This window comes from Chaetomium tenue (genome assembly GCF_020726465.1).
Source record: "Chaetomium tenue strain MPI-SDFR-AT-0079 chromosome Unknown F5144scaffold_1, whole genome shotgun sequence".
In the NCBI taxonomy this organism is placed as follows: domain Eukaryota; kingdom Fungi; phylum Ascomycota; class Sordariomycetes; order Sordariales; family Chaetomiaceae; genus Chaetomium; species Chaetomium tenue.
The window spans coordinates 978,931-1,002,187 of NW_027117329.1; the positions used below are offsets into that span (position 1 = coordinate 978,931).

The 23,257-nt window shown below is 55.7% G+C and overlaps 10 protein-coding genes across 10 annotated transcripts; 4 read left to right on the top strand and 6 right to left on the bottom strand.

Moving 5' to 3' along the window:
- Nucleotides 1–2,312: 2,312 nt before the first annotated feature.
- F5144DRAFT_553404 (S-adenosyl-L-methionine-dependent methyltransferase) lies at nucleotides 2,313–4,107 on the bottom strand (the record flags this gene model as incomplete). Its single annotated transcript, XM_066787797.1, has 7 exons — nucleotides 2,313–2,809; nucleotides 2,878–3,034; nucleotides 3,165–3,427; nucleotides 3,564–3,701; nucleotides 3,781–3,818; nucleotides 3,884–3,906; nucleotides 3,976–4,107. Coding segments are annotated over 7 exons (782 nt in total), but the record flags the coding sequence as incomplete, so codon positions are not given.
- F5144DRAFT_8563 (uncharacterized protein) lies at nucleotides 4,095–4,795 on the bottom strand. The gene is made up of 5 exons (XM_066793484.1): nucleotides 4,577–4,795; nucleotides 4,474–4,509; nucleotides 4,322–4,415; nucleotides 4,166–4,270; nucleotides 4,095–4,107 (listed from the first exon to the last, which is right to left on the bottom strand). Exons 1-4 carry the CDS (start codon nucleotides 4,661–4,663, stop codon nucleotides 4,233–4,235), a joined length of 255 nt encoding a protein of 84 aa, XP_066647849.1. The 5' UTR covers nucleotides 4,664–4,795; the 3' UTR covers nucleotides 4,095–4,107; nucleotides 4,166–4,232.
- A 1,082-nt stretch (nucleotides 4,796–5,877) lies between these two features.
- F5144DRAFT_8648 (ankyrin repeat-containing domain protein) lies at nucleotides 5,878–7,097 on the bottom strand. The gene has a single exon (XM_066793496.1). It carries the CDS (start codon nucleotides 7,003–7,005, stop codon nucleotides 6,025–6,027), a length of 981 nt encoding a protein of 326 aa, XP_066647850.1. The 5' UTR covers nucleotides 7,006–7,097; the 3' UTR covers nucleotides 5,878–6,024.
- F5144DRAFT_553430 (uncharacterized protein) lies at nucleotides 6,973–7,694 on the bottom strand. The gene has a single exon (XM_066787798.1). The coding sequence runs from the start codon at nucleotides 7,511–7,513 to the stop codon at nucleotides 7,010–7,012; it is 504 nt and encodes a 167-aa protein (XP_066647851.1). The 5' UTR covers nucleotides 7,514–7,694; the 3' UTR covers nucleotides 6,973–7,009.
- A 421-nt stretch (nucleotides 7,695–8,115) lies between these two features.
- On the bottom strand, nucleotides 8,116–9,311 carry F5144DRAFT_553431 (uncharacterized protein). Its single transcript, XM_066787799.1, has one exon. The coding sequence runs from the start codon at nucleotides 9,040–9,042 to the stop codon at nucleotides 8,278–8,280; it is 765 nt and encodes a 254-aa protein (XP_066647852.1). The 5' UTR covers nucleotides 9,043–9,311; the 3' UTR covers nucleotides 8,116–8,277.
- Nucleotides 9,312–15,189: 5,878 nt separating this feature from the next.
- On the top strand, nucleotides 15,190–16,017 carry F5144DRAFT_597103 (uncharacterized protein; the record flags this gene model as incomplete). The annotated part of the gene is made up of 3 exons (XM_066790849.1): nucleotides 15,190–15,597; nucleotides 15,650–15,772; nucleotides 15,871–16,017. 3 exons carry the CDS (start codon nucleotides 15,190–15,192, stop codon nucleotides 16,015–16,017), a joined length of 678 nt encoding a protein of 225 aa, XP_066647853.1.
- A 919-nt stretch (nucleotides 16,018–16,936) lies between these two features.
- On the top strand, nucleotides 16,937–18,291 carry F5144DRAFT_553439 (necrosis inducing protein-domain-containing protein). The gene has a single exon (XM_066787800.1). It carries the CDS (start codon nucleotides 17,402–17,404, stop codon nucleotides 18,206–18,208), a length of 807 nt encoding a protein of 268 aa, XP_066647854.1. The 5' UTR covers nucleotides 16,937–17,401; the 3' UTR covers nucleotides 18,209–18,291.
- A 1,082-nt stretch (nucleotides 18,292–19,373) lies between these two features.
- F5144DRAFT_522019 (glycoside hydrolase) lies at nucleotides 19,374–20,765 on the top strand. Its single transcript, XM_066786733.1, has 4 exons — nucleotides 19,374–19,809; nucleotides 19,867–20,226; nucleotides 20,296–20,403; nucleotides 20,475–20,765. Exons 1-4 carry the CDS (start codon nucleotides 19,755–19,757, stop codon nucleotides 20,651–20,653), a joined length of 702 nt encoding a protein of 233 aa, XP_066647855.1. The 5' UTR covers nucleotides 19,374–19,754; the 3' UTR covers nucleotides 20,654–20,765.
- Nucleotides 20,766–21,613: 848 nt separating this feature from the next.
- Nucleotides 21,614–22,095, bottom strand: F5144DRAFT_597106 (uncharacterized protein; the record flags this gene model as incomplete). The annotated part of the gene is made up of 4 exons (XM_066790850.1): nucleotides 21,614–21,729; nucleotides 21,780–21,891; nucleotides 21,970–21,987; nucleotides 22,045–22,095. The coding sequence occupies 4 exons, from the start codon at nucleotides 22,093–22,095 to the stop codon at nucleotides 21,614–21,616; spliced, it is 297 nt and encodes a 98-aa protein (XP_066647856.1).
- A 312-nt stretch (nucleotides 22,096–22,407) lies between these two features.
- Nucleotides 22,408–23,158, top strand: F5144DRAFT_8725 (uncharacterized protein). Its single transcript, XM_066793504.1, has 2 exons — nucleotides 22,408–22,837; nucleotides 23,076–23,158. The coding sequence occupies exon 1, from the start codon at nucleotides 22,502–22,504 to the stop codon at nucleotides 22,796–22,798; it is 297 nt and encodes a 98-aa protein (XP_066647857.1). The 5' UTR covers nucleotides 22,408–22,501; the 3' UTR covers nucleotides 22,799–22,837; nucleotides 23,076–23,158.
- Nucleotides 23,159–23,257: the final 99 nt, after the last annotated feature.

Below are 23,257 nucleotides of genomic sequence, written 5' to 3' on the forward strand. Positions count from 1 at the left end.
GGCGAGGTTGACGATGATGGGTTGTGTGGATGGTGGCTGAGAGCATCTGTGGAAAGTTTGCGGTGATGGAATTGATGGCCTGTGGAATTGTGGGTGTGAAGGTTGGCTATGGGTAAATCCAGTCAACCACCGCAGCGACTACAGAAGCGCCTACGGCAGTGACTCCTGGATGAGGGTATACCTCCAAAAGTAGACAGCACGGACAAAATCAACTGCTATCTGTCGTTCACCCTTCAGAAGCTTATACTTGGTGTTGGTAAAGAGGCGTACAACGTGCGCCAACCTATAGCCAGCCACCAGGTTACATTTAACAGTATTTCTCCTTTCTCTTTCATGGATTTAAGACCTTTTTTCGAATTTGGAAATCCGGGAAAATCTGCCCCCACGACCCGACCTCGCGAGAGGGTAGAGTCGGGGTCCATGATGATGGTTGGTACTTCGGCAAAAGACTGAACCGGTACGACGGCCAATGCTCAAGCTGAACCTCAAACTTTGTTTCTGCTGGACATGCATTGTTTCCAGACTTCCGCCGTAGCTCCAAAGTCCTGGTTCCTTCTGGGCTTCCAAGCGGCATTGACATCTGCCACCAGCGTCTCGCAAGCGTTCGAACAATCCTCAGCCCAGACGTCTTAACTTGAGGCGGACACTATAATGTAGGATGGACACTATGCTATAGGACGGACACGACAACTTAGGATGGACACTATGCTATAGGGCGGACACGACAACTTAGGATGGACACGACAACTTAGGATGGACACGACAACTTAGGATGGACACGACAACTTAGGATAGACACTATAGCCGGTTAGGACGGATAGTGCAATCTGCACGAAGCTCAGGAATCAAGGCTAGCCTCCGTGCCATAAAACGCGGCGTAAAAGAGATTGATGCGGCTCGTACGTGAGTGTTGCAAAGTTATGGACGGGACCGGAGCGCTACCAAGGTAAAGGCAGCTATGGCCATAACCGGAAGCACAGTGTTTCGGATGGCTTTTGACTTAGCCTCGAAGACATGCAGTCCCCAAGCCAAGTGTAATGCGGGCGACAAAGTCGCCGTCGCCGTTTGTTTCGACTTCTGGCGATGGCATTCTTGCCGCTTGAAGCCTGACGGTTTCTGGAACTTCGGTCAAGGCGTGGGAGTTAGGAAGCTCAAGGGCGACTATCTGGGAGCACCTGGGTATATTGTTTCCTATCGCCGCAGTGAGATTAAGCCCCCCGCGGGTAGGCTACTACCCCAGCGGGCTTTAAAAGCTCGGCTGGGTCCAAGAAAACAGTCTATCTAGATAAAATATTTTAGATAGACTCGCGCCAATCATCTTCGTCTACTACCTTTCTTCGGATTTGCAGAAACGGATGAACGTAAAGGATGCTTTCTTCACATTTTTGCAGTCTTTTAGTCTTGTTGAGCAACCGCCTGTCCTCGAGATCTTTCGACACCGGGACGCAATTATCCTGTGGGCTTTGGTAACGGAATCCAGTTGTTGTTTTGAGATGACGTTACAGCGGTTATTCCCTTCTTCCTCCGCCTGGGACAACGCGGAAACGTGGGATTATTGGCTTGGGGGACTGGAAGATCGTCTTGAACGCAGATGAGAATAAGATGTGTTCTCGCCAGCATGGTTGTGAACTGACGTAGTAGGGTATTCCCGCATCTGGGGAACTAAGTGGTGGTCTTCCTCGTCCCCGCCATCGGCCGTAGGATCCAGATCTTTGTTGGAGGCCCATGGAGCAGGGCTCTTTTTGACTATGGTGCCCTCAAGGTGTGATGGGACATCCGAGCGCTCAACTTTGTCATCCAAGACAAACTTTGAACAGTCGAATATGTCGTTTGGGACTTTATAGGACCCAGCTGGCGCCTCTATATATCTGATCCATAGCAAGCACATGGAAGCGCCGTTTCAAACCTGTCAGCTTGGTTGATGCAAATGGCGCCCACCTATGTGTAGTCCCACCGCACGTTGGGCTCAACCGCTTGAACGGGCAAGCTGTGTGGACGCGACCAGAGACCCCAACGGACGGGGAAGTGAGCACCGTTTAAGAGTAGGCTTTCCGTCGCGAGTTCGCCTCCCTGGGAGCGGGCCACAACAAGGACTTCGAAGTCGAGCTGACCATCGGTCGACAGCGGGCGTAAGAGCCGAATATCACTGGGGCCCAGTTCGCAGCCCGAGTGACTGAACAAAGGACCGGAACTGAGGCCGGAGGGAGTAGGTACCTAAGACACGAGCAGGGTTGAGTTTGGGAACTTATGTCACCAGAGCCCAGCTCAGAGTCTGGGCTATCGAAGAGGAAGCTGAGACTGAAAGAGACAGATGAGGGCAAGATCGGGGTTAGGTATGAGAGCGGAATGTCTGGGACCTAACTCGGGGGGGTGTAATAAACGCACCCGTGTGCCATATGCAAGTAGGCCACCCACATTATGCAGCCTTGTTTGCTGCTTTTCCAGAGGTTCCCATTCGCAAGTCAGTACCTGAGATAGCCGTATGTCTTGACCAAGATACCGGGCGTGAGCCTTGCCGCAAAGTATTTCACCTTACCTAGGTAGGTAGCTTGCCTTACTGCCCGGCACTCAAGTTGTTTAGCTAGATGCGGGCACCGAGATGAGGTGCCGATATCAACTGGTAAATTTGAAAAAGCTCTTCGAATTATGGCTTCAACATCTCGCAGATATAACCAAACGCTTCCTTCCCCCTACATTCAAAAAAAGACTTTCCTATCAGGCAGGAGAGCCCAAAACACTCTATGCCTCCCAACCCAGATCACAGGCGCTCACCCAAAATCATTGGGGCTTCTGCCCATACACGACATGTCTGCAGCAACTCGGTCAGCACTCCCACCTCAGCATACCACAACCCACACCCTTGCCGGCGGAACTCACATGGGCCAATAGGCATGGATCTGCCTATTCCTCAAGTCCTTCCTCACGCCCACCAAAAATACTTCCAACTCCTCGGCCGACCAGCCCAGGGCGCGCGTGAACAGCGCCACGCTGAGCCCGTACATGCCACCGCAGAAGTTGTGCTCCGACCACATGCCTACAACGCCACCGCCTGCAGTCAGCATCCGTATCACCCCCAACCAAACTACCCCCTCCCCACCCCCAAAACACCCACCACCAAACCAACCCAGGGAGAAAAAGGAAGGAAAAAAAGGAAAAAAACATACCAATCTCCTTATACCTCACATCCTTCGGCCACGCATTGATCGGCCACTTATACAGCTTCGCCTGGACATTGACAAACCCCGCATCGAGCATCTGCTGGCGGTAGTGCTTGGCCGACTCGATGGAGTGGCCGAGCATGTGGCCGGCGCGGATGACGTGGTCGTTCCACTGGGAGAGCGGGGCGTCGGGGGACAGGGTGCCGTCGTCGCAGAGGGTGGGGAAGGTGATGTCGCACAGCTCGAGCCAGCCGCCGGGGGAGAGGTTGCTGGAAGAGAGGGGGGTGGGGGGTTAATGGGGGGTTGGGTTGTCTTTGTGGGTGGTTTGTTTTGGGGGGGTGGGGGTGGGTGGGTAAAGAAAGGGGTTGGGTCGGGGATGGGTAAAAAGGGGGAGGAAGGACATACTCAAATGAGCGCTGCATGAATCGCGGCCAGTCGGTAAAGGCGCCTGCGAGCATGCGGCCGTAGATGAAATCGAAGGGCTCGCTGAACTCCCAGTCCTCTTCGAGGTCGTCGACGTAGAAGGCTAGGTTTGGGGGGACGCTGCAGGGGGTGTTGAGTTAGCCGGGGGATCTGAGTCGGCAAAAGGGAGGGGCGGCCCGGGCGGGACGGGATGGCATACAAGCCTGGTTGGATTGGGCTCAAATCAAGACCGATGACCTGCAGTTGGTTGTTACTGTTGGCTGTTCGTCGTCTCGCCGGAATTGCACCACAGAAAAGCTTACATGGGTGCCGGGGTGCGTGTCGGCTGGAAGAGGGGTTGGTTAGCGAGGCGGGGAAAATCACCAAGGGCATCGGGTCTCCGAGGGTGCCGTACCAAAGTCCATGGCCCAAATTCCGGTGCCTGTCCCGGCATCCAGTACTCGTTTTAACGGTGCGCCGTCCTTCCCGGCAGGGCAGATATGCAGCGCGCCGTCGAGGGTCAAGTAGAAGATGTGATGTTGCATGTCTAGGGAATGTCAGCACTGAAAAGTCGGGAGATAAGGGATGGCAAGCATTCATCTCACCTAACCGGTCGCTTTCTTGCTATCAGAGGAAACATGATCAGTGTCACGGATGCCAGCTTGGATGCGTTCATGTCGTCCTTACTTCATCACTAGGCAAGATGTACCCTGGTAATGATCAGTCAAGTGCGGTCATTTTCTCGCAGCAAGTCCACGCACCCCTTTCTGGTTTCCAGCCATGGTACGAGCGTCCATTCTCATGCCTGAATCTCATGACGCTCGATGCGAGCGAGGTGGAGGAGCTTGCCAGGGACTGGACAGAGGTCAGCTACGATACGCTGGCCCAAACCGCAAGCCACAACCAAACTGACCCCATAGGTAGAATCGTCATCCTGCGCATCCGGATTCTGAGACATTGATGGGCATATGTTAGCAAGGTGGGGTTGCGCAAGCCACGGCTCGGACAAAACCCACGTCGTCGGCAACCAGGGGCTCATCGTTGTCGGGACCCGGGTCCGTGGGGACGGGCGGCGGAGATGTGGGGTGCGCGGGTGACGACATTTGGGCGCACTTAATTGGCGTTGGCTTGAGTTGTTGGTTTGTTGGTTTGTTGCTTCCTAATTGTTGGAACGAATCGAGTCGGTGGCGTGGCTGAGATTCGTCGGTTTTGTGCAAAGTATTGTGTACTGTGCAAGTATTCGTATTACGTATTCTGTCCCTGCTGCTGGGTTGGCTGACGTGTTCGTTTCGTTTCGTTGGTCCGGGCAAAGAGCGCAATGAAGGTTAGCGAAAAGCAGTCGTTGGGAATTCTGCGCAGAGTGGATTTTCAAGATTTATAGCGAACAGGGCGACGGCACCAGGTCCGGCACCAGGTCCGGCACCGAGGGGGAAAGTGGTTCAAGTGCAGGCAAGTGCAGGCAAGTGCAGGCAAGTGTGCATGCAGCCAGGGAGCCGGGTCAGCCAATTGACGCCAATCGACAGAAAGTCCAGGGGTTCCTCGGTCTCTCGGGTATGCCCAGATTGATGACCGGATTCCCGCCATGTAACGGCAGGTGCCAGGCGATGGCGCCATGACCCCCTGGTGGTGTCTTCGCCCACTGAGCTCCCCCACTCAAGGCCAAAGAAGTGCCCAAAGACAGGCTTCCGGGACTCCCGCAGATTGGTCCTTTGGGGGGAAGAGCCCCATGATGGCCAAGTCGGGCATAGCGTTGCATGGGTCCCACGAGGGCCGGCATGTGCCCCCCAGTTCGACCCAGGCTTTGATTTTTCCCATTGTTCGGGCCGGCTTGGCCAACCTGACAAATGACAATGGAACTTCAAATCACAGGCAGAATTCGAACCATCATCACAACAAACTCTTGTTACTTGTCGGGCCATCGCCCCACCTCCCGCCGCCATCATCTTGCTGCCCGCATATGCAGCACACTTGCAGCCAGGAAAGAAAAATCAACTCCATGCGCCACGATGCGATGATGTGCGTCGGCATTGGTCTCGAAATTCGCAATCACTTCCGACTGGACGGGACGGCTGCAGTGGCACGGGCCTCGAGTTCATGCAGTTCCTGTGTATGCAGCCCGGCCGGACTCGATGAAACCTTGGGCATCTTCAGAGTCCTTTGTTACTGGTGATATTCCGCGAAGAAAAAAAGAAAAAGGAAAGAAAAAGAGAAAAGTCATTGAATCTCGAGGAAAGATCCGGGATGATGTCTTCCATGTCGTAGAACTCGGGCCACTCGAGAGGCGTCCATTGCCCCAAGTTGTCACGGGCCGTTTTGCTCGCTCCCGACTCTATCAACAGCTTCGCCACTTGCGCCTGGCCGTGCGCGATGGTCTCGAGAAGAGCAGTACCACCCCATTCGGGATAGGCACCGTGACCTTTCGCTTCAAGGTCTACGCCGAGCTGGATCAAGACTCGCGCCGTGTTTACATCCCGGCTACAGATGGATGGATGGCTTTGAAGAGGCGGCGCTCCATGTCTGACAACTTTGACGCCGCCAGTTCAGAAAGAAGTTTATCGGCGGCTTCCCAGGACCGCCCTAACAACAACCTAGCTGCTCCTTTGTGGCTATTCTGCAGGGCAACGGCTAGCGGGGTTTGCCCTGCGTTGTCAACCATCTGATCGGCAAGCGGGTGCAATAGGACCTTGATCATGGCTTCATCACCTTCTGCCACAGCTCGATATAGAGCAATTTGCCCGTTGCTGTCGAGGCTGTCTCGAACGCAATATGTTCTAGGGTACGGAACGACCAGACTAGTCTGGTCCTGGCTATCCACTGGCTCGAGGCAAACACCCTCGTCGACTGGAGGCAGCACGAGTGCTCTTTCCACCTTGCCAGCCGATGGCTGCGGCGCATCCGAGTTATTTGCTGGTCCGGGGTCGATGTCGTCGTTGCCGAGTAGTAACTGCACGACGGCCTCGTGGTTGCCTCGGGTAGCCCATGACAGCGGAGTTAGGCCTGACTTGTCTGACGATGTTCTGTTTGCACCGGCACCGAGCAACAGCTTCACAACAGCTTCACGCCCGTTCTGCGCGGCCCACGACAACGGCGTCCATTTACGGCCATCTTCCGGGTCCCGGCCATACTTGTTAACCAGAGTGGACACGATCTTCTTGAGGCCGAAGTATGCCGCCAAGTGGAGCCCCGTTATACGAGCCGGAACACCCCCTGACCCCCTAGTGGTCAGGAGCGCTTGGCAGGACGCTTTAGTCTTGACTTGGGATTGCAGAAATTCCAAAACCGAACGGTCTTGGCTCTCTGCCTCCCGGGCATGATGGCCCCAAAAGCGGGCAGCGTAGTCGTATGGTTGATATGTCTGCAACCGTTCTTCAAATTCGGTTTCTGTTAAGTAGGGCCCGGTCTGGAACACCTCGAAAGAGAGGTATGTGGTGCAAGCCTTTGCCATATCTTCATCGGCCGTGGGAAACCACTGTCCGCTCAAAATACTCCTGGGTGGTATAATGGACCAGCGAGATGATACCACTCCCCGGATCAATGGTAACTAAACCAGCGCACACCAACACGATATCCTGAAGTAGGGGAAGGTTCTCTAGGCCCAGCCGGAGGTCGCCCACCTCAAAAGCAAGCGCATGGCGAAGCTCCGGGAGGGTCAACTGCCGCTTCGCGCATACCATCCACGAAATGATGGTTTTGGCGAATTTGGTGGATTTCGGGCCCTGGTGCTCTACCCTCTTCATGGCGTCTTCGTGCGCCACTTGATATGCGCTCGAACCGCTGGGGAGGGCTTTCAGCGCGGCTTTGATGTCTTTGGGCAACCTGTCATCTATGAGAAAATCCACTCCTAGCTTTGCCAAAAGGAACATATCGCAAGAGAACCGGTCAGCCAAAATGTAGGATGGAGCACATGATGTATTCAAGTACTCACATTCCGCCGGCGGTTTTGATGGCCCCATCCCTCACCTCTTCTCCCATACCCCTCAACAAGTCGGAGGCCCCTTGCAAGACTTGGGCCTCTACGAACTTGGCTACGTCTTCATCCCTGATACAGATTTCTAGCTAGGTATCTATGTTAAAATTTTTTAGTAGTATCTATTTAATTAGGTTATAATAATATCCCTCTCAGCTAAATCAGGGTAGAGGGATTAATAGGCCGAATATTTATTAGACGTTACAGATACTGGGGTTAGGTATCATTCATCGGCATACCGCCATACCTACGCAAGTTCGCCGTGTGATTTTGGTCCTCGGCTGTGTGTCATCATGTATCCCAATGCAGCGAGTGACCGAAACGGAGCCTACGTCACGAGCGAGCAGGTTTTTATTTGGCTGGTTCGGCCTCATGAGTATCGGGTTGAGGGGAGCAGGGCCAACTAAAGCAGATCGTGATGCCAGAAAAGAGGTGGGTTAAGTGGTGGTTGGGTTCCTCTCTGTTTCCCGCCCAACCGGGGAGCTCGCTTGGGTGTGAGATAGGGGAGGTTTAATTGAGGAAACTGAGACATGAGGTTCCAAGTCTTCAACATGAGCTGCAAGAGAGCCCCGGGGTTCAGACGGCAGGCATATGAAAAGCCAACGCTCTCTTAATTTCCACCGATGAGTCTAGGTCTAGAAGCCAGTGGCTCAAATGAGACAATAATCATGTACAAATTACATAGATACATATACACATCTCGCTTTATCCTTCTCTATCCCCCTTTATTAACACCCCTCTGCCCTTCCCTTAAAGCGCCACCATGGCACCAGCAACAGCCACCACGGCCGCAGCCGCGACAGCGAACCCAGTCTCCCGCGGGGCAGCACCGGTCGAGCTGCTGGTCGTCTCTCCGTCGGTCGAGTCGTCAGAGTTGCCAGAGTTGTCAGCGTCATCGCTGTCGTTGTTGGGCGCGCCGGTCTCGGTAGGCCCGGAACCGGAAGTCCTGCTCTCGGTCGGCGAGACGCTAGTGTTGCCGACGGTGCTGGCGAAGGCCATGGCGGCATCGATGTACGCGTCATAGAGCGACGTGCAGGTGTCGAAGTCGGTGGCGAGCACGAGCTCGAGGCCAGCGCTCAACTCGCTGCCGCAGCTCTGGGCCAGGCTCGTGACGGTGGGCTTCACCTTGCTCGCCCAAGAGATGGACTCGCTCACGAAGGACGAGTAGGCTGACGCGATGGGGGCGGGGGCATCGATCGAGGTTTGGAAGGCGGCGGAACAGACTCCGCTGATGTATTTCGGGTCGTCGATCTCGAGGGTCTGGAATTGTTCGGCCTGGCTCATCATCCACAGCGCCAAGCTGTCGCTGATGGCGAGTTCGGGCTGGTCCGACCAGATTTCATCGGCCTTGGATGAGCACTCCTTGCTCCCTGCCTGACGGCGCGCCAGCGCCAGGGCGGGCTTGACCAATCTCGCGTCGGGGGCGGCGGTGATCTGGGCTGCGGGAGCCTCGAGGGGCTGAGCGAGAGCGAGAGACGCGCCGGCGAGGGCGGAGAGGACAGTGAGGGAGTGCATGATGATTATTTTGGTGGTTTGGTTGGAGATTTGTATGTGGTATTGTGAATGGGTGAATACACCAAGTCGTCGACAGGGAAGAGTTGAATATGTGTGTGAAGTGGTCGACGCATGAACTGACTCGGGGTGCGCCGACTGTTTTATCCACCTCGAAAGGGGCTTGGGAAATTACCCAGTATGGGGGCCAAGATCTTGTGATGCTGCGCTGTGAAGCTTAGGCAGCATCCTTCGGGCCAAGCGATTGGATATCTGGTGTTGTCAGGTTTGGGCGGGTCTAGGCTCGGAACAAACGGCTCGATTAAGATTGTTAGTCCAAGCATATAAGACAAGACTAAGTATAGCTCCACAAGGCTCGGACTTAACTTTCCACTGCTATTTCCCAAAACCGATCTTCCTACCAGGCAGCCTAGAACGGGAATATCCACCGCCTTGCTTCTCTGCTTAATATTGCTTCTTGACCGCCGGAGGGATCATGGAAGGATCAGTATGCTTGTGGGGATCACATACTCGAGCCGCATTATCGGATCTTTTCGTCCGTTTTCGTTGCCTGCCTACTCAACCGTTGAGATGGTCAACACCACACCGCCACGACTCAGCCCCTTGTTCTTGATTAAGCACGACCACACAATGGCGCAGACAGCAACGCCCGCGCAGAGGAGAAGGACAAGCCCGATATGCCTGCCCCTAGGCTTGCTCAGCAACCGGGCGCGTGTCCCGACTGGGAGATGCTGGCATCACGCTGCACATAGTCCACTGGATCTAGCACGCGTTGCACCTCGCCCACGTGAATGATACGTCCGCACCAACTCCAAGCCGACGAACCGACGCAGACGCGAATACCCAGCAAACACCAGTGAGATGACGGCCAACCCAACTGTCAAGTAACACCCAGCCGGAGCAGCAGATACCACCTGGTACACAAGCTCGAGGGGCGGGCAGCGATATACGTGAGCAAGAGGTTTGGGATCAAGCAGTGGGACTCCGAAGCCACCGAGAACTGGTGCCGTGTGTGGTTTTCAGAGGCAGACCTTGGAAGGGAGGGCCCCGGATTCGAGCTTTGGTCCATATACAACCCCCCCGGCGGCGAGAACGTACCAAGAGCCTTTCAGGGACGACCGAGGCCAAGCCACCCAGTAGTTCTGGCAGGTGACTTCAACTTGAAGCACCCACTGTGGGACGATTTCGGGCGCTACGACAGGGAGTCTGAAGACCTACTGCAGCTGGGTCTCCTGTGGGACCTCACCATCAGGACCCCAAGGGGAGCAACAACACGAGCCCCTCAGGGGCGACAGCGGGGCCGTCCGTCAACTATAGACCACTTCTGGACCTCGGGAAACCTCCAGACAACATACTACGGGGAGGAGTGTCGCGGAAAGTCAGACCACTACCCACAGGTGCTCGAGATCGAGGGGAGGCTGGGGCCGAAGCCAACCCAGCCGGACGGCTGGGCCTGGAACAAGATGGATAGAGAGAGGGTGAAGGCTGAATCAGCGTTGCTATGCAAGGCCATGGGGCTCACGGACCCGGGACCGGACGGACTACCGGCCAGAACCCGGACAGTCGAGGGTCTTGACAAAGCTTTCGATAGCCTGGTTGAGTGGCTCACCTGGGTCGCGGGGGAAAGCACTCCACGGAAGAAGGCGAGCTGCGGCTACAGCTCTCCCTGGTGGACTGTGGAGGTGCAGCAGGCCGCCCGGGAGGCCAGGAGAGCCGAGAGGTTGGCGAAGGAGACTAGGGCAGAGTACTGTTGGGAGGAGCTCAGCGAAAGGCTCAAGGACCTCGCCAGAACAACGCGCGAAGCACGGACGAGGGCTTGGAGAAACAGCCTACAGGAAGCAAGCGAGGCAAAGAAGCCCGATCAGATGTGGAGCTTGGAAAGATGGGCTAGGCTGCGGAGCTTTTTGCCGCCAGAACCACCGAGGCTGCCGGAATTTAAGGACTCTTCCGGACAGGTAACGGCCAAAACGCACGACCAGAAGGCCAGCGCGCTGGCCGAGAGGTTCTTCCCGGACCCACCGGCCAACCTGACGGACGTGGAAGACCAAGCCTTTTTGGGCAGCTGGAACCCGGGCTTCGACGTTGTACAAGCAGTGACGCCGACCGAGATCACGGAAGCGATAGGAAGAGCAAGCCCCTGGAAGGCGCCAGGCGAGGATTTGCTCCCGATGGGCCTTCTGAAGGCGTGCGGAGCACCGTTAGCTGAAGTGCTGGCCCTTCTGGCGACAAGGTGTCTGGAGCTAGGATGGTTCCCGAACCGTTTCAAGAGGGCGAAGACTGTAGTACTACCGAAACCAGGAAAGGCTCCGCCGGTGTATCAGACCCCGGGGGGATACAGGCCCATTGCTCTGCTGCCAACCCTAGGGAAGGTAATAGAGTCAGTGGTCGCCAGGAAGGTCACTCAAACTGCAGAAGTCAACGGCCTCTTACCAGATGAACAAATGGGGAACAGAGCACACCGCTCCACAGAGCTGGCTGTCCGGCTAGTAGTAGCCCAGGTCCAGGAGGCGTGGAGACAGAAGGGTGCGGCGTCCCTATTGCAACTGGACATTTCAGGAGCCTTTGACACGGTCAACCACACCCGACTGCTAGCAACTTTGCGAGAAATGGGCTACCCGAGGTGGCTGGTCCTCTGGACGAGAGACTGGTTGACTGGTCGAGAGGCCACCCTTCTTTTCGACGGCAAGACGGCGGCACCGACGGCAATTCGGGCAGGGGTCCCCCAAGGCTCACCCCTTTCCCCTGTTCTCTTCATCCTCTATATTTCCTCATTATACAAGCAGCTAAAAGACGAGCACCCTCACTTGGCTATAACGGGGTTTGCGGATGACACCAACCTCCTGGTGTTTGGTCGAAACCCCGAGGCCAACGTCCGGCAACTGGAGGCGGCGTGGGAAACATGCATGCGATGGGCGGACAGTCGGGGGATGAAGTTTGCCCCGGAAAAGAGCGAACTGATCCATTTCAACAAGGGACGACGGCAGTGGACAAACCAGCTGGAACTCACTAACCCAGGGGGAGGCACCAGCCCCGTCAGACCGAAGGAGTCTGCCAGGTTCCTGGGAGTCTGGCTGGACCGGAAGCTCAACTGGAAAGCCCACCTTGCGGCGGTGGAGAAGAAGCTGAGGACCCAGAGCTATGCCCTGTCGAGGCTAGCGGCATCGACGTGGGGACTGGGTCTAGCCAAAGCGCGAGAAGTGTACACAAAGTGCATCCGGTCAGCGCTGGCCTATGGCGCATCGTCGTTCCACATTCCCACGGATGTGGGAGGCGAACCGGTGAAGAAAGGCATCACCAAGGCCCTCGGGAAGGCCCAGAACAAGAGCCTGAGGATTGTGGCGGGAGCCTTTAAGTCTACCCCCATCCGTAACCTCGAGACAGAGACGTGGGTACCACCGTTGGACTTATACCTAAACAAACGGCTTGCAGATTTCGAAAACCGACTCCAACAACCCGATCTGGACGACGGCCAAGGCGGCAAAAAGACGGCGGGGAGCGTTATCCTTACCGCCTGCCGCAAGATACAGCAGAGACTCAACTCGAGGAGGGGCAACAGGGGCCGACCGCGAACCTTGAGACCTCAAGGGCCCACGGCGGTAGAGAGAGCCGCGGGCACGATCATGCGCTGGACGGGGGGAACCATAGACACGGACAAGGCAGTAGAAGAGGCCTGGAGAGCGAGGTGGTTAAAGGAACGGGACGGCAGAGCAATCACCAGGCCGGCGGACGACTTTGACCATCAGCGGGAGACGCTATTCCGGAACGAAACCCTAAGGAGGCATGACGGTCTCAGCAAGGCGAAAAGCTCACTGCTCATTCAAATCCGGACGGGAGCAATAGGCTTACGGGACTACTTGTTTACACGGGAAGTCCCGGAGGTTCTGACGCCTGTCTGCGAGTGTGGCGAGGGACGAGAGACTGCCGAACACCTGGTAGTGTGGTGTTTGGCCCCACCGTTGACTCGAAGATGGGAGAGAACTGGAATTCGGACACGACGGGACTTTTACTCAGTTCTACACGGTATCAATCCCACGACTGCACGGCTTGCGAGGAGGATCCTCGACTGGCTGATGGACTCGGGGAGGCTGCCGATGTACAGCTTGGCCAGGAGGCTCGAGCTGGAAACGGCGGCCTGAAGCGCCCCCGTTCGGAGGCCAGGAGGCCTCCTCTCTTTGTATACGTAGACTCACCAGAACGCATCGTTCCTTGATTGATGGTAGGGGTTTTTCACCCGGCCCGGGAGGGCACGGTTTTCCTGTACACTAAATAGCAGAGGGTCCGGCACGCCCTAGGGCATAGCGGAGTATGAATAATATATATAAAAGTGAAGAACAGCATCACCATCAGTGGGCGAGATCGAGTGAATTTAGTGTTTTAACTTTTGGTAGTTGGTTGTCCATGAGCTCGGTTTGCTTGTTGAAGTTCTGTGCGTGTTCAGAAGGGTCCAGTCCAGAGCTGGTGGGGGTAACAAACCGCCTTTTTTGAGTAAAAACGAAGACAAGAAACTATCGCTATTGTAAAGAGGCCGAAAACGCGAATTTCGGCCTCACGTGCGGACAACATCCGTCGTGCCCAGCGTTTTCGTCAAACCGAGAACGGATGCCGAAATCGCTTTCCAGAATCCCAAGTTGTCTCTAGGTACCTTACCCGATCGCACCGGCACATGCGAGCCACAGAAGCAAACCTGGCAACGGATACACGGGCTGCTGCCGGGGTTCACCATCACCTGCTCAATGTTGCCCGTATGTCCACGTCGCGTGCTGGCCGGCAAGCAGCACACTGGCGATGAGCGGAGGAATTCATCCTCACAGGAGCTCGGGCATAGAGGTGATATTCTCTCGTTGGTGATATCACTGATATGTATGCCTGGAGTTGCTAGGACGCTGTGGCCCTGTTCCTGGGGATGTGCCGAGACAAATTTGAATCGTCTCAGCTCGGGATCGACGACGCCGCGCCTCTTCCAGAGTGTGAGGTGGCCCAGTGGGCCAAGCACAATTCCAAGTTCCAACCTCTCGATGAGTGCCCACCCTAAGACCCGACTAGGCTGGCCCTGACGATCTCCTGTGCGTCCCCATTCCAGCCCCTCTTTTCTACTCGGGTTGAGCTGCAAACTTTCACCATCGAGTACCTACGCACTACGGTACTAAAGATGCCAATTCGGTTTGCTTGGCCAAAATGGCCGCACGCTCGCGGCCGCGCGGATCGCGTCGGTAACCGCCCACTCCAGTCAGCATCATGTCCGAGATTGAAGTACCCCCAGCCCCCATGCTCTCTCACGCAGACGAGCCGATCGGCCCGATCCTGCGTGGAGCAACGACACCGAAAAGGGTGACAGGCAAAAGGCGGCCGAAAGAATACTATTCGTAAACTGGTGTGATTGGGAGATCATGAGATGTCAAAGGTTTGGCGAGACCCTGGACCTTTGGCGGGTCACGAGCTGTGTCCCTGGCGGGGACATGGAGGGGATCTCTCAATCCCGGCCGCCGATCTGGCCGCTATCACGGATCGACTTGGCTATGAGGAGCTGAAGTCGCGTTTGAGTCTAGCCAAAGGTTCAATCCCAGGCCAAATATGGGATGTCATCAAGGAAACCCCGGGCGAAGCGATGGCCGCGATGTCGCCGGACCGACACTAGTAACACTAATACGTACTGTGTAAGCCAGCGAATGCCCGACCACATCGCCATTGAAGCCGTGGCAGAGGACGCTCTCCATTGCAGTAGCGATTGACAAATTCTCGTCCCATTTCCTGGCGTCTGCGAGAATGGCGGTGATCCAGAGCCAATAGCATTGTAGAGTCCTCGACGGTCAACACGTGCAACCGATTGGACGGATCAGTTTGATTCTCGAGCGCTTGCCGCAGAGATGCTAAGTTGGTAGGTAGGTACCTATTTTGACTAGGTAGGTACCTGAGGTACCTCCTTGATGGACTCCTCCGGAGGCCCAGATGAGCCGCGTCCTTCGTCTACAAAAGGCAGCCTCTCCTCCGTCGGGTACAGCAACAGATAGTCCAACAATCTTTGTTCATCATCCTCATTGACAGCTCACTGCCCTCCTCGGTTATTATCACTCAACTACATGCACATGTACATGCTAGGTACTCTGCTCACCGCCACCACATCACCATCGCCACCAAGTTCAAGCCGCGAAAATGGTCTCCCTCCGCTCCCTCATCACCAGTGCTGCACTAATTGCAGCGCCTGCCATGGCCGCCCTCACAATTTCAGTTCCTGCCCGAATTAACCGCGACCTCATAAGTATGGCAGAGAAATCGCAACAGCTCCAGAAGGCTGTCAGTAACATTGCCAACTTCGAACTTCCCCCGGTTGTCAGCGGACATGGCCCCACGTTATGTCGGCGGCTTCAAATTAGCCCCGAGGTTACTTCCGAAGCCAGCCTCGAGAATATGAAGTTGCTCTTCGTAGCCTTCTCGCACACGGTAAACGGCTTGGTCGATATTTTCGAAAGCACCGAGACGATCCTCGAACATACCTTACAACTTTCCCCAGACGACCTCGAATACCAGGAGTCTTTTTTGATCTCTGGTAATCTCGACGTAGTATGTTCTCCCTGCCCCCAAATTTCCGTGGTTCTAAACTAACCGCTCACAGTTCTCCAAAGCCTTCAAGAACTTGCTCAACATTCTGGCCCCCACAGCCATCTTTTTCGTCGATTCTAAATATTTTGACTCGAGCTTATGTCGCCTTCTTAGCAGCGAAAAAAAAGTTCTTGCTGTAAGTACATGTACCTAACCTTTTCATTGCCGGCTCCTCCGATTCCTCGCTAAAAGATTTGCGCAACGCACTAACGCGGCTCCTGTTGAAATATCCAGAAACTTATGTTCCATCTTATCAACACCGTCGGAACGAAGGTCGAGGGATTCGTGCATCTCGCCAATTCTGTGACCGACATCCTGGACGATATCATCTCTGACCGCGATGATTTTCACCCCAAGAAACGCGAGATCTTTGTTGCCTAGGTAAGCATCTTGTCTGAGGTAATTAATTGAAAGCGTCCTAAATTGGCTCCTCGACAAGGCGCGTAATTTGGTGATGGCGAAGGGCTGGAGTCAAGGATGAGGACGATGCTTGCTACCAGACAATGGAAGTAACGTATTTTAATGCTGGAGCCAGGCTGCATAGACGAACGTCAATCGTGAATGGGAGGCACCAATGCCGGATAGTGGAGCGGTTGTTGTTGTTGTTATCGTTGCCGGCTACGACTTACTGCGCTTCCATCTCTGCTTTTCCTTCACAACCTACCTACCTACATGTAGCTCCATAACGCCGTCTTCGGGATTGCCTCTGTGATAAGCCGCCTCCACGGAAGTGTACCAGTGACTAATAATGCAGCGTGATTTCGTGTTAGGCCAGTATATACGCCAGAAAATCCTCACTGTTGTCAATTATGATCTCCAATATACGCGTGCATGTCTAGGTACCTATAGACACTTGCCGCGACGAACACAACACTTTTACTTTGCTAAGCTACCTACCTTACCTACCTAGGTACTCTACCTACAGAATTCGGCAATTACAATCCAATGGACTCCTCGTTTCTTCTAAGATGTTTGTGGAATGGTCTCAGGCTTTTAGGCCCGCTCTAGGGGCACAGGCGAACCGAGCGATACTACTCCTGAGTCCTACGTCGGACTCCCAAGTCAACGCTCAATGCCAACCAAGAGATGCTGTCTCGCCTTGTGGCTGTAGCCTCGCCCGGACTGGCAGGTGGCGGCCCAATGGCGTCCCACAGACCCAAATCGTGGCCGGCACTTGATAGAAAAAAGGGGTTGAAGAGTGGGCTTGGCAGGCCACCCCCACGATGTCCCCCTCACCATTGGTCCAAGGGGGAAAGACAAATGCAACCCTCGAAGGTCAACCTCGAAGCTTACTGGTCTTCTGATCGGCACAGGCAACAGCCCCACGGGCCGTTTGCGGAGATTGTGCATGAACCACTACCCATGAACCACAACCACCTTCCCATTTCCTCCAAAGCTCCTCTCCATATGGCGAATGGGGTTCGTTGTTTGTAACATGCCGGCGGCGTTTCTCGAGGTGGCCGAATGTTGCCATAGGCCCATAGCATACCGATGGCATTTCGGGATAGCTCAAGGTGACCATGTGAAAATTCACCGAATGATCGGCTGAGGGGTTGGGGAGGAAGGAGGAGGAAGAGAAAAAAAGGAACTTTGCCCGAATGCAAAGCGTAACGGCGTTGTGCTGGACCGCAGATCTCGAGATGGTATAAGACACGCCTGTCTCCGGAGATAGGATTCCCTGGCCTGGACTCCATCCCCATCGCGACACTCACTCACCTCCTACACCACCCCACGAAACCCCACCATCACCACCACCACCACCACCATGACGAGGCTCTCCCCCGCCCTCATGCTGCTCGCAGCAGCGGCCCCTTCCACACTCGCCGCGCCCTCCTTCCCCATCCTCGCCCGCGCGCCCTCACCGCCCACCGCCCTCCCCCAGCGGGCCACGGCCAACGACCTGCGCTGGCAGCCCTCGCTCGACTTCGACACGGACGGGTGCTACAACGTTCCCGCCATCGACGCGCAGGGCACCATCGCGCAGGGGCTGCCGTACCAGTTCACGGGCCTGTCGAGCGACTGCCGCGACGCGTCGGACCTGGACAACAACAACGTGTACGCCCGGCAGCGCTGCAACAACGGCTGGTGCGTCTACCTGTACGGCTACTACTTCGAGAAGGACGTCGCCGTGCCCAACTTCATCAGCACCGGCCACACCCACGACTGGGAGCACGTCGCCGTGTGGGTCAGCGACGCCACCGGCCGCGCCGAGTATGTGGGTGCGTCGCAGCACGGCGGCTTTGAGATCAAGGCCGCCGCCGATGTGCGCTGGGATGGCGAGCACCCCAAGATGGTCTACCACAAGGACGGCGGCAGCACGCACGCCTTCCGGTTTGGCAACTCGGATGATGATAGGATTGAGAACCACAAGGGTGTGTGGTTCCGCGGCGCGCTGGTCTCGTACAATGGGTTTCCGTCGGTCGAGGTTAGGGATAAGCTGTTTGTGCACGACTTTGGCTCGGCGACGATCGGTTTCAAGGATTCGACCTTTGCGAGCCACATTAGCAAGGCGAAGCCGGGTGCGGTTTCGTTTGACGTGAACCAGGACGTTGGGTCACCGGGGAACCCCTGAGTGTGGGATGGGTGGGTGGTCTCGTAAATAGTTCTAAAATGTCAATATTTGCATGAACCCGTTCACGGAGTGAAAGCCTTGAGTTGTTATCGGATCGAAGACATGATTTCGCGATGCCATCCTGGAAGAGTGAATTCATAGGCACCGCAGCCAGGGTAGATGGAAGGTTAGCTACCCCTGCTTGCTACCAAACTTGAAGTATGGGAAAACTGCACATTTATCGGCATATTAGGCACCTGATATCTGACCTAGGATCCCAATTTAGCCAATAGATTCAAGAACTGGCAGTGGTGGAAACACCATGTCCCATCAATGGAACCATGACTAGCAGCAAGCGGTAGTAGTAAAGGTAGCACTACCAGTATCAGGTGCAGCTATGCAGCCGCACATGCACCTCCGGCACTTTTGAAGACTTTCCATCCTCTTGACCGTCTCCAACGTGATTAGGCCGGCTACTGGCTAGCCTTTCTCCCATTTCCCATCAGTGTAATCACATATTAATGTACCCCATCCTTGACTCTCTCTACGTTGCGACTACAACCTGCACTTGGTCATCCCCTCAGCTCGACTAGACCATCCGCCACTTTTTCTTACCGAAGGTAGGTGTTCGCTGACCGGCAATCGCTCACAGGAAACTTCCAGGTAACATTAGGTTATTTTGCGCTAGAGTAAGCAGACACGGTGAGACGTGCCTCGATCTCCGGTATCTTCCCCACAGAAACATGCCCAGAGCTCAATCCATGTGTGCCATGGCGGACAAGCGCTTTCGTTGCCGCCAGATGCTCGCCAAGCGCGAAGCCTCAGTCTCCGGTTTCTTCGCCCCCTACTGTTCGAGCCCCATCGAGGCCATCGCCATCCGGGACCATCCCACGTCTTGACCAGTGGGTGGTGATCAACAACGGGGTATTGCCCGGAATGGGAACCATGGAAGGCCTCGCGCCGAGCCCAGCGACCCAGTGTCCGGGTTGCGACGCAGGCTTCCCGATCAACCCTTTTCATTCGCCGCCAGAACGGGGGGATGCCAAGTGTTTCGGCTTTCTGTGCGTGTCCCCTAGTGTCCAGTTTCGCCAAAAGAGGCAAGAGTTCGGGGCCAAAAGCCGCATGTAACGCTGGCTGCCCCGGGTTTGGCATCGATTGTGGAGAATCCACACCATCAACAGCCGCCGGTCTGGGGACATTCGCATCCACCGCCGCACCGGGATCACGAAACCAGGTCGGACATGTCTGGCCCATTGGCCGTCACCTATTTCCGGCCGCCGAGAAGCCCTCCATCTCGGTAGCAGGCTTGGGATCGAGAAATTCCTTCCACTCAAGCCGTTTCCAAGACATGACGTGTTAGGGGTGCCCAACCTACAGTCACATTCTCTGCTGGAGCATTCAGGGGTACCGCAGATGGAAGGGGGGGGAGTGGTGCAATCCCTGGGCTGCCCAGCGGGAGATTAACAGGTATAAAGTCTCGTCTAAGCGTCATGTAGATCCCATGCGTGCTTGCTGTTGATCATCGCCGCATCGAACAAACCGTCGTCGAAGTATTCAAGCCTCCAAGATGAAGTTCTCCTCTTCCGTTGCCCTGTTGGCTGCTGCCGGCGCCCAGGCCCACTGTAAGTTCTCGGCCCTGCCTCTACTCCACGTGCCATCCATCCACTAACAGCCACAAGACACCTTCCCCAAGACCGTCGTCGACGGCGTGACCTCGGCCGAGTGGGAGACCATCCGCATCACCGAGAACCACTACTCGCACGGCCCCGTCGAGGATGTCACCAGCTCCAAGATGACCTGCTACCAGCGCGACGTCGGCACCGGCGCGGCCAAGACCGTCTCGGTCAAGGCCGGCGGCACCGTCGGCTTCACCGTCGACACCTCCATCGGCCACCCGGGCCCCCTCCACTTCTACATGGCCAAGGTGCCCTCAGGCAAGACCGCCGCCACCTTCGACGGCAAGGGCGCCGTCTGGTTCAAGATCTACGAGGACGGCCCGTCCGGCCTCGGCACCGGCACCCTCAAGTGGCCCAGCGATGGTTTGTTCTATCCCCCTCCTCCCACTGCGTCAATGTCTCTAGAGGTTCACTAACAGTCCCCGTCCCCAGGCAAAACCCAGGTGTCCGTCAAGGTCCCCAGCTGCGTCCAGAACGGCGAGTACCTGCTCCGCGTCGAGCACATCGCGCTGCACAGCGCCGGCAACGTCGGCGGTGCCCGTAAGCCCCCCTTTACCCCTCCGCCCCCCCCCCAAACCCCAATCCCAAAACACCCACTAACATGTCCACAGAGCTCTACATCTCCTGCGCGCAGCTCTCCGTCACCGGCGGCTCCGGCACCCTCAACACCGGCTCGCTGGTGTCGTTCCCCGGCGCCTACAAGGCGACCGACCCCGGCATTCTCTTCCAGCTGTACTGGCCCACGCCCACCAGCTACATCAACCCCGGCCCGCCGGTCGTTTCGTGCTAGAGGGTTGTGGTTGTGGTAGGTGGATAAGGGGGGTAGGATAGGTTTAGGGTGGTTGGATAAGGAGGGTAGGGGTGAGGGTTGGGGGATTCTTGTATATAGGGATTGTGGTTGGGTGGGTTACGCTGGTTATGAGTTATGCTAGGCAGCGGTACATACAATGTATTACATACGTATATACAGTCTCGCGTGGGAGTGGTGATGTTTTGTGGATGGTGGCTGGTTAATGCCACGGTCCGACATGGCCAGGGTGCGAGTATCTGGATAGGTGCTGATGGCTTTGCCTTGGCTGGCTATCATGATGCTATCAAACTTGCCGGATCTGTAGGCCTAAACATGGGGTTCGACATGTCACCCAAGCCATCCCGCCCTTGCCGAATTCGTTATGCAACCGTCTCCGCTTTCGTTTCCGAATCAACACCGTTTCTCATCTTAATGGGAACTCCAAAGGCAGCTCGGTCTTACATCGCCCGCGCCAGCAGTGAAAATGCGCCATCCGTCATCAGGTCAGCCTCACGAATATGGACCGAATCCGGGCTTTACGGTCGCACCACCGATAAAACGGCCAGCGTAAGCAACGGCCGAGCAACAACACCTAGCCCGCGATCACTCTACTCTTCTCTGCTGCCAGCTACTAGGCTCCTGAGCCGCACTCAGGTGCAACCTGAATAAGGCAATTGGCTGGTTGAGTTGTCTATCGTAGCTGCGTTATGTTTATATCGTCGCATTCAGCTGGGCTGGTTGAACGACGGGGGCGGTCCGTCAACTTCAATCCAAGTCCACCGCGGGTCTGTGAGCGGCGCGGAACAGTCGGAGTCGACGGTGATTGGGAGCAAGGGCTGGACCGAAGACATGGAGGCGCCGGCGCGGGTTGGAAAGAGGCACTTGTTATTGGGATATAAACATCGGATATCTTGCTCGCTATGGTTGCTACCGAATTCCAATCATTACGCCAGGTCATATTCACTTCTTCGGAGGTGTCGGAGGTGTCGGAGGAGGGTTGGTCGGCTTCCCGCGTGCTTGGTTCCGCAGTTCCTCGATGAAGTACTTTATGAAGTTGCTAGATCGGTTGGGCTCAGCTGCGTGCATGTCAACTCCTGGTCGCTGGTTTCCACACAAGTTCCCCTACCTGTAGCTTCACCCTGCCGTAGCGGATCGGTCGGATCACGGCCGTACCGAATATCTTCAACGGTACGATGTACTCGGCGGACACCTCGATGGAAACCCGGGCTTCGGAGGATCTGTCGAGTGCGAGAAGTCAGCGACGGAAGACACGGCGGGTATGGCGGCTGTCATGGCGGTCATGGCGATGGGCGTACTTGGCTGACGAGAACATTCTGGAATAGGTTAGTGACGGACGCCGGAAGGATGGACTCATCAGTTATCTAACATACCTCGAATCGCAGGAACACTTCCCACAACAAACGGCCCCACGGCGCCATCATGGGCTACTTGACTTGGGTGTACGCTGGATGCATTGCATCCACTATTTGTCGATGCTTGGCGCAAGAAGTTCGGCGCGGCTCTCCATCGCTGCTGCCCGCCACAAAGTGACTGGGATTGCCGCCCTACGTGAAAGCGGGGCAAGGAACCTGAGGGGAAGCTCCCCTGCAGTCATCTCCAACCGCCACCAACTCCAACACCCCGACAAGGAAAAAGGCATGTAAAAGAGAGGGAATCTCACCAACTCCCACTCAAAACGAGCAAGTCATACTCGCACACTCGTACCGCAAGCAACAAGAATATCCATTGGCCGCCAGCCCTCCAATCCACAGTACTATCGAGGCACTTTATCTACCGATCCTGGCACTGCTTTGGCCAGTCTGTGCGCGTCGGGCATTCCAGTTGGCCATGAAGGGTGCGGGCGGGCATAACAGGCGTAACGGCCCGCAAGCCGACTGCATTGGGCTTCTCTCATTTCTATTATTCGTTTTCTCGTCTGTTTCTTATGGCCTAATTTTTACCACCGACGCCAGCCGTTATCTTGACATCTGTTTGTACGAAGTACTAAAACTGCAACTCGGTTCCTGCAGTTCCCCCCTGTCGAATACAACCACGGTCAGAGCCTCAATGTTTCGAGATCATCCCCAATGCATTGTCTCGATACGTCACAACAATGCTTTCCTTTCCTTTCCTGCTTTTATTTGAGAGCCCATCTCAAACATTTTCTCTCAACTCGGCGAAACAGCCGACTCGGTTATAGCGGCCGGGTCTTCCTGGCCTGAAAGAGGCAAGGGGCGGCACAGTTGACGAGTTGGCCATGCCGGCCCGTCTCTGGCCACCCTTCAACAACAGGCAAAACACTGTGGAGCAAACACTGGCAAGGCCAACGGTGTTTCACCAGATCTTACCGCGCTTTCTCTCTCTCGTGATTCGCGGGACGGGAAACCTAATAATAATAACCGTGATATGTGACCACGAACAGGCCGGCCCGGCCAAAGGCTCATGGAGTGTTCAAGTTGACACTTTTACGGCTGCGCCCCGGTCAAGAGTTCTTGATGTCATACCTGCCACCATGGGTGCGGCCGTCTCTCTAAATTGGTGCTCCTGCCATGTCCCTGACCTGCAACACAACCCTGCAATATCACCTAGTCCATGTGGAGTGTG